General features: G+C 38.3%; 1 protein-coding gene across 1 annotated transcript in view; it reads right to left on the reverse strand.

Annotated features, from left to right (window-relative positions):
* Positions 1–8,623, reverse strand: part of snx24 (sorting nexin 24) — an 8,801-nt gene extending 178 nt beyond the window's left edge. The window contains exons 1-7 of the mRNA XM_061800132.1: positions 8,354–8,623; positions 5,859–5,942; positions 3,164–3,268; positions 1,975–2,069; positions 1,826–1,855; positions 1,665–1,729; positions 1–1,033 (exon numbers count right to left, since the gene is read on the reverse strand). The exon at positions 1–1,033 is cut by the window's left edge and continues 178 nt beyond it. Of these exons, the coding sequence (XP_061656116.1) occupies positions 963–1,033; positions 1,665–1,729; positions 1,826–1,855; positions 1,975–2,069; positions 3,164–3,268; positions 5,859–5,942; positions 8,354–8,422 (519 nt within the window). The 5' untranslated portion in view covers positions 8,423–8,623 and the 3' untranslated portion in view covers positions 1–962. The remainder of the gene's footprint in view (positions 1,034–1,664; positions 1,730–1,825; positions 1,856–1,974; positions 2,070–3,163; positions 3,269–5,858; positions 5,943–8,353) is intronic.
* Between the last annotated feature and the right edge of the window lie 493 nt (positions 8,624–9,116).

Genomic DNA, 9,116 nt, shown 5'->3' on the forward strand with positions numbered 1-9,116 from the left:
AAAACTGCTGTGTTGAAGTGTAACATCAATTCACAGATCGCAGTTGACCACATTGACTACTTCCAGGATAGCTATTACTATACATAACAACATACATGAGTAGCTCAATAAATCAGAATATTTAATTTCAGTAGTTCAATTCAAAAACTGAAATTCATAGGTTCACTGCACTCAGAGTGAAATATACCATGATTTAACAAAACCCCCAAATTGATCATTGGCCTTCCGAAAAAGTCTTTGACTATGTGTTTAATGAGTGTAAATGAGTTTGGCTTTTTGAATTGAACTGCAATATTATAATTAAATGAGATGCACCTGTGCGACAATGTGTTTGATTTCATATTGCACAAAATTTGATACTCAGTATTTGCATCCCATCTGGGACATTACTGAAATTAGTGTTACATACTGGCCATTAAGTGTTTTAATAAGTGTTTTTTTGTGTGTCAAAAATCATTAAAATAAATCAATCTCATAGGTGCATGGACAAAATTAAACCAAAGTGAGGTCTGTCTGCAAGGTTTACAATGAACCCAATGTCCCTTTAAAGTCCTCTGTGACCCAGGCGCTGGTGTTTGAAAGGGAGTGGCACTTCCCTGCTCTCCCTATTTTTTTTCCCCACCAGGAGGCCTTCAAACGCCTCATTTCCCATGGGCCTTCTCAGAGCGTCTGATGTCCTTCAATCGGCGTATTTTAGTCAAACAAATCTCCCTTCTCTAAATTATGAATGAATATTTCACAGTAGAAAATGTTTTAAAAAATGACTATTTTGCTGCTTCATTCATTAAAACTCCTTGATTAACTTAATTATTGTTTCAAATGCCTCAAATCCATGCTGATATTAAAGTTTAAGCAAAAAAAAATAAAAAATGAAATACTGTATTTTTAAGACAATGGAAATGTGGTTCAGTTTCTCCAAGACTTGCTCCAAGGCAGACCTTTTCCCAGCTTTTTTTGTGGCTCTACCTGGGCTGGAGATCAGCGTAGAAAACTCCATGGATGACACCTTCAATCACGACACTTGAAAATGCATCTGAAAGCCACAAACGAAAGAAAAAAAAGCATTTAAAACCAGGGATGAAAATAAAATATTTCGTTCTTTGCACTTTTTCCAATAAAAAGCAAAGATTAAGAACGATATAGTACGGCATTGTTGAGATATATCTTAAAACTCTTTTTTTACCATCTCAGCTGGCAGGATTCTTTGGGAGGGGCAACAACGGGGGAACAGCATGAGTCACACCTCCCCCACTATATAATTACCAAGTGACCTTATTCCATGCAGTGGCCATTCGCGGAATTGCCACTTCCTTATTTAGAGATGCCAACCCCTATCATCACCTCTCAGGAACTTTCTGGATATTTTGTCAGGAACATTTGTGTTTCAGCCAAAACAAACACACACCTGGACACCACAGAGAGCATCTCTGCAGCCTGTGAGATTGTGTGCCTAGAGGCAGGGTTTACAGAGCATTCAGCCTCAATTAATGACGCTTTTGAAGTGTTATTTCACATACTTTGCAATTTTTCTTCCCGTTCAAATTTGTCCGGCTTGTTAACAATACTCTGTCATGTGTCAAATTTAGTGCAACTTTAAAGGCAGAATTTGTGTATTGGCTCTCACTGATTATGCTGGTATACCTAACGTTGTGGCCTGAACTCACCGTGTGCATCCGGCAGCAGGTAGGGGTCATTTAGAAACACCATGACGGGCTGGTGTGAAAGTTTACTGAAAAAGTCCCACAAACAAACCGCCAATTAAATTTTTTATTAATTTGAGTGACAAACTATTATTATTATGTACAAGACAACAAAACAGACTCACGTTGATTCCATTGAGTCTGTATCGAATGACCTTAAAGAAGGCAAAATGGAGCGTAAGGCACAAAGCATTCAAGTGGACAGACAACTAACTTACCATAGAAAGCCACAAAAACAAGCCATTTGATTTATTTGAATTCAGCTTCAACTTACCCACAGCTCTCAGTCTTCGGCAGTGAAGGGAAATGGCGGATATTGAGGAAGTCCAGGAATATTCTTGGAAGAACCTCATTCTCCATAATTATTGTCTGGCAAGACAGATAAAGCATCAGAAAAAACAGCATTCTTACCCTGCGTGGCCTTTTTTCCCCCTACTTTGGATGACCATAATGTACCCTTCCAGTTGTTTATGCAGCAGAAACTTTGTTCAATCATGTTTCAACAATAATGAAACTGTTAAGTCTTCTGATTGACATTTTGAATGATTGTACGGTGGTCCCTTGAGACAAGACATTAATGATCACACTCGTAACTCAAAACACTTGTATCTCAAAATCATCTTTCCCCTTTCAACTGAATGGAAATGCCATTAATCCGTTCCAGCACCACATAAAACACCAACAAAAGTTGTTAGTTTTGTAATAAGAAAAATAGCACTCTACAGTATTTTAATTTATAAAACCATACAGTCATAACATAATTAAATTGAATGTAAATAATCAGTTTGTGCATCATGAGTTCATGCATCAATGCTCATTGACATGAGCCTTTTAGTGTGTGGGCATTGGCCATCAAAGGGCAGTATAATACAGACATATGACGAAGAGTTTTACAACTATGCGACTCAGTAAGCTGCAGTAATATTAGTCGTTTTTCGCAGAAGACATAGAATAGATGCCTCTCGGTATTGTTATATTGTCAGTTAACGTGTTGATGGAACGTTTGTGTTTAAATATCCGTTGCTTAAAAGGTTATAACTACCGCACTATCGATGCTAGTTTCGTTAACCCGTCAATGCCATTTTGCATCTTCTGCTGGCATTGAACTAGCGGACATTTGCAAGTTATGGGCTTTGGTTAAATAAACATGTAATTCTCTTTGTTTTGTTTAAACTTCAACTGTAAGTGGAAATAAACAGCAAGCACTGTGTATGAAATTGTTCGCTATGTGCTGCTTTGTTGTGAAGTTACCTGCCACCAATTAGCGCTCACAACCCACGACAAAATAAATAAATAAATAATCCGTCGAGTGACTGTTCACATCTTGAAAAACTCGTAAGTCGAGTCTCTCCTATATCGAGCTACCGGTACCACTGCATTTCATTTTGGTCTAATGTTGAGATCTTAAGTAATGTAACAAACGCACAACATGGCAGACAAACAGGTCTAGTGTTGGCAAGTACCTGCAGGTAGAGCTCCAGTCCTTGCCTCCTCTGCTCCAGTACTTTGGGAACCCAGTTCCTCACATGCTTGGATGGGATCTCGGGTGGTTTTATGCTCTTCTTCAGCTGGAAACATGAATTAATAAAAATTGTGAAAAAGGTAAGCAAATCTCACAACATTTTAAAGCTTACTTCATGTCATTACAGTATGTATTACCGTAGTTTACCACAAATGTACCATGTTTCAGAGTTGTCTTTTTTATTTGTTGCCTCTAGTTTACACTTATTAAAATGTAAAAGGATAGCATTTATTTATGAATTTCTGATGATATAATTTTTGTCTTATTTGTTGCCTCCATTTTAGCTTTTTTTTTTTACGAACAAGGATATTTTATTATTTTTTTAATGAATAAAAAATATGAAATGCATTCCTAATTAAATCCTGTGATTATGTTTGCATACAATAAAATCTGGATTGCACCCTCTACAAAGTTTCATGAAAATTGATTAAAAACACTTTCATTCTGTAATACTTTATTTATTTATTGTATCTCCCCTGCAGGTTGATTTATTGTATTTAAGGAGCCCTTGTGGGCACTGAAAGGTGCCTAGAAATTAACTGTGTTATTATTACTATTATGATTATTCTGTAACCTTCTTATCAATTACTTTTGGAAACAAACTAGCCCAGGGGCAGAAGAAAATACAAATATAGGAGCAACACGTGTTCTGTTGAGAGGCCCTCTTTAAAATCAAAAGTGGGAAGAGGAAGTATTTATGGCTGAGACTGCAAACAAAGCAATGAACAGATTGTTTGCGGCTGAGATTTCCTGTGTGCCAACACAGCATCCATTTTCTAAAGCGTTTGTCTTCATTAGGGTCCCTGGCAAGTTGGAGCCTATCGCAGCTGACTTTGGGCGAGAGGCATGGTTCACCTTGGACTAGTCGCCAGCCAATCAAAAAACACAGACAACAAAAAAAATGTCACTCTCGAATTCACACCTATGAGCAATTTAGAGTGTTCAATGAACTTAACGTGGATGTTTATGGAGCGTGAGGGAAAGCAGGACTATACCAGGAGAACATGCAAAGGCAAATGAAATTCGAACTCAGAACGTCAGTAATTCACCATGCTGTCTAGATACACACAGACAAATGAAATTACAGCACGCAACAATTTCACTCACTTCTTTGACAGGAATTTTCTTTCACTGTGATTTAGTCATGCCGCTCCACAATAAAAAAATGGTACTATCCTATTGTCTTATTCTTACGGTGTCATCCTTTTTGAACAAGAAACGTAGCCTGCTACTTACATGCAATTTGTTTTTGAGGAATTTATTTGATTTTTTTGCAGTTTTACCCATGATGAAACAGTTCCCTGGCACCAGGATCATAAAAAGGTACAATCCAGCGGTGAGCTGTCAGGGCCAGCAAGGCCCTGTCTGCAGGCCTAAACGTCATCAGAAGCACTGACCTACATTTACAAACTCAATTATGATATTAGTTCAATGAAACTGTATTAATTTATTGCCAACAGTCTATTCTCTACATTTTGTAGTGTTAGTAGATGTTAACATTCATTTTTGTCCAATCACATTTCAGCTTCTATGTGCTACAATAACAATTTCATCTGCCCAGGGCCTTCAAATTACAAATCAATAGGCTGGCCCATATAATTTAAACTATATGAGCAATGTGACTGCATTTTCCAATCCAATTCCAAATTATAAAATTATTCCAATCATAAAAATTGTATAAATCCAAGAAAAACAATTAATGTGCCGCAGCACGGGTTGCACATGCAAGTTCCTGCATTGTAAACGCACCCTGAACGTAGCCTGTGTTGTTTGTAGTAAGCTTGTGACGCATGTTGTTCTGCCCTCCCTGAGCGAGCTTGAAGATGTTTATTGACACCCCAGTTGGAGGTCACTGTAAAACTAAACGCACAAGAATTACACCCATTGTATATTTAATGCTGTTAAACATGCAGACAGGTAATATAACAATACACACGGGCATATATTCTTCCTAATCTGTGAAAAACAAGTTTAATAAAGTTTTATCGTGACTTTCTTCTACACTTTTTTTAGCCGACAGTAGCTCCATGCATGCATTGCACCACACTGCCCCCAAGAGGCCAGGGTGCGTACAGCAGGAACAGCAGAGAAAGTCATGGCCTTGAATAAAAAGACAAATGCTTTTCTTCCCCCCTGACTCGCTGACATGAAATCAGACTAAAGTTGTCCTGTTTTAAAACAGTTAGGTTTATCAACATTATTTCTATTTGCTAAATGCCAGAATATTGAGGATTTTTTTTAGACAAATATATTTAATAGACAATACCGTCACCCCAGGCATGCCAATGTTTTTAGCCTTGGCTGTATTTATTTTTATTTATTTTATATTTTTATTTCTACTTTTTAAAACATTATTTTACCTGTTACAAATTTATTTTCTGGTTGTTCTTTTAAGTTATACTTAAATATGGGTTTTGGTAGTTAAATAAATACTAAGTTTCAAAATCAATGAATAATCATGTTTATTAATTGATATTTAAATATCAATCAAAATGATCGCGATTGTCATTTTTTCCCACAATCGCCCAGCCCACTCGTACATTACACCCAAATTGTCATCTTTGGTGACTAAATATTTCCAAGTCTGTTTAATGATGTCATGACGTATGGAAGTGTGTGACCTTTAATCATCTCACCATTTTATGCAAGGAATGGAATTCACTGTAGCGTTTCTCAACAGCATGTTGCCTTCCGCTCATCAGCACATCTATTCGAAACACCTGAAAGAGAGGAACGACCATAAGAAAAAAAGGGGATGTTTGTGTCCTGATCCACTTCCAGTCAAACAAGAATGATGACTGATGTGCCAGTGATTATCAGAACGAAACATGAGTCAATGATGGTTGAACTTCCTCCCATCAGTCTCACTCTCCCTTGCTGCTTGTGAAAGGGAAAAGTCACTTTATAATGAACATGCTTTTGCATTGTGTGTAAAGTAACACAAACTGAAAATCTTTAAATCAGTGTTTCCCAACATTTATCGAGCCAAGGCACTCATCCATCTATCCATTGTCTTCCGCTTATCTGAGGTCGGGTCGCGGGGGCAGCAGCCTCAGCAGGGAAGCCCAGACTTCCCTCTCCCCAGCCACTTCTTCTAGCTCTTCCGAGGGGATCCCGAGGATTTCCCAGGCAAGCCGAGAGACGTAGTCTCTCCAGCGTATCCTGGGTCGTCCCCGAGGTCTCCTCCCGGTGGGATGTGCCCGGAACACCTCACCGGGGAGGCGTCCAGGAGGCATCCTAAACAGATGCCCGAGCCACCTCATCTGGCTCCTCTCAATGCGGAGGACCAGCGGCTCTACTCTGAGCCACTACCGGATGACCGAGCTTCTCATCCTCTCTCTAAAGGAGAGCCCCTGCGGAAGAAACTCAGTTCCCTTGTATCCGGGCTCTTGTTATTTCGGTCACTACCCACAGCTCGTGACCATAGGTGAGGGTAGGAACCTAGCTCGACCGGTAAATTGAGAGCTACGCCTTTCGGCTTAGCTCCTTCTTCACCACAACAGAACGATACAAAGTCGGCATCACTGCTGCACCGATCCGCCTGTCGATCTCCTGTTCCATTCTTCCCTCACTCGTGAACAAGACCCCAAGATATTTGAACTCCTCCACTTGGGGAAGGATCTCATCCCCTACCAGGAGATGGCACTCCACCCTTTACAGATTTAGAGGTGTTGATTCTCATCCCAGCCGCTTCACACTCAGCTGCAAACCACTCCAGTGAGAGTTGGAGATATAGATATCTATATACACACACACACACACACACACACACACACACACACACACACACCAGGTGATTGAAAAGTAACTCCCTATTTTTAAGTACTTCTCGTATTCGCCCTTCAAGTTCTTCCAAAGTCGTTGGTTTGGTAGAATAGACTTGCTCCTTTAATCATGGAAAATACACAAAAAAAATTGAGAACGATATTACAACATCTGAATAAATAAGTATTTTAAAATAGGGAGTTATTTTTCAATCACCCTGTATACATATATATTTTGTCATTAATAAATGATTTTCAGACAATTAAGTGAAATTGGATCATTTCCCACAGCAACCCTGATGATTTTTCACAGCACACTGGTTGAGAATCACTACAATACCAGATGATGATACATAGTGTTTCATGTTCATAAAGTTCATTTTCAGGAAGACCTGCAGCTTGACATCATCACACATTCATGTAAAAACACAACGATGACATCTGTCGTCATTTATCAAACGCAAAACAGTTTTCAACCACTAGCAGCTAGGAAATTTATTTATTTTAAAGAAAGTCAGTTTGTGTCCAAGTATCATTAGCATAATAGCATCACTGCTGGCCCAAGTTATTTTCAACTGACTGTCACAATATCAAGAAAAAATAGCAACGTCTTTGCTAAAATAAATTTTTTTTTTTTTTTTTTTTTTTTATGGCGGTGTAGATTTTCACTCATCCAGGTCATGGTAATGCGCAAAGGCTGAATCGAGGCAACTGGACACTTGTTTGTGGAATTAGTTGTGCTTTTTCTTGTTTTCTGAAAACGTTCAAAAATGACTTTGACAGTCAATATTAAGTTAACGATGTGTACGTATAATATGAAAACTTTTTGTATTTTTGTTTTGTAGTTTAAAGCTAACTGTAAAAGTGAAAACAGGGGTCAGCGTCTACAACTATAGGAAGCAATACAGAATAATGAATAATGAAAAAAAACACAAACACAACACTGTCATAGAAAAAAAGCCCACCTTACCGGGACAAACGTTTAAAAATCAAATAAAAAATGGTGATCAACTGGATTAGAAAACATCTGACAATGTCAATTGCGTTTAAAGACACCAAAAGCACATAGGGAAATGTAGTTCCCCCCCCCCAAAAAAAAGCAAGCAACCCTGTTAATTTACTACCCTTAAAAACCAAAAGCGTTTCATATTAACTGGCCTGTCCTTCAGCTTTAACTGTTTGGAATGTCACACAGTAGGGGCTGTTGTTGTAATGTCAATAAAACAGACACATCGACGTTAAATGGCGACAAAGCACTGACAATGTACGGAATGATATGAATGTTTTTTTATTTTTTTAAAGGGGTTAGAAAATAGATACACTTCGCTGTGTAAAAAAAAAACGTACAAAAGTAGATATTAGCTCACCGTGTAGCCCCTCTCGATGTGGTTGTTTTCCGAACGAAAAGAGGGAATGGACACGCTGATAGAATGCATAACGACAAAACTTGTGTACAATTTAAGTCCTGAGTCGTAACATTTTACAGAGAAACACTGGCGTAAACTGACACACACAGGTTGAGTGCAATTTGGCAGCTAGCTTACTAGCGCGCTTTCAAACAAGTGTGCTAATTCGTGTTTGTATACTAGCTCGCTCCAGTCGAGTGCTCCGTGACGTCATAAGAAAAAAAAATCATCCCACAATGCATCGTGGGTTCCTGAACGCTTCTCGGTGGGGAGCCAGAACACATCCGGGTACTTGTCTTGTACGCTGGACGTCGTAGCCTCGAATAATGTACGATATATGTCAATATAAAAAATAAAAAATGAAAAATGTAAAATTTATCTTTAAGAGATACCATTGTGATACTGTTCCGCGTCATTGGGTCCCATGAAAAGTGCTATATAAACCGAAGTAATTCATATTATAATGGACTCTGTTAAAGGACGGACGGGTCGATTGTTGTAGACGTCATAAATATACAAGATATGCAAGTTTTTGGTTTCATGAACATCCAATAAAGTTAAAGAAATCTCGTTCAAAATGATTCATAAATTCTATCCATCTAATGATCATATTGTTAAAAGATACAAAATAGATATTAATGTGAAATGTACTTTTTGCTCTGTACATGTTGAAACAGTTACTCATTTATTTTGGCACTGCTCCATTGTCAGAAAACTGGACTGA

This window comes from Phyllopteryx taeniolatus, chromosome 15 (genome assembly GCF_024500385.1).
Source record: "Phyllopteryx taeniolatus isolate TA_2022b chromosome 15, UOR_Ptae_1.2, whole genome shotgun sequence".
NCBI lineage: Eukaryota > Metazoa > Chordata > Actinopteri > Syngnathiformes > Syngnathidae > Phyllopteryx > Phyllopteryx taeniolatus.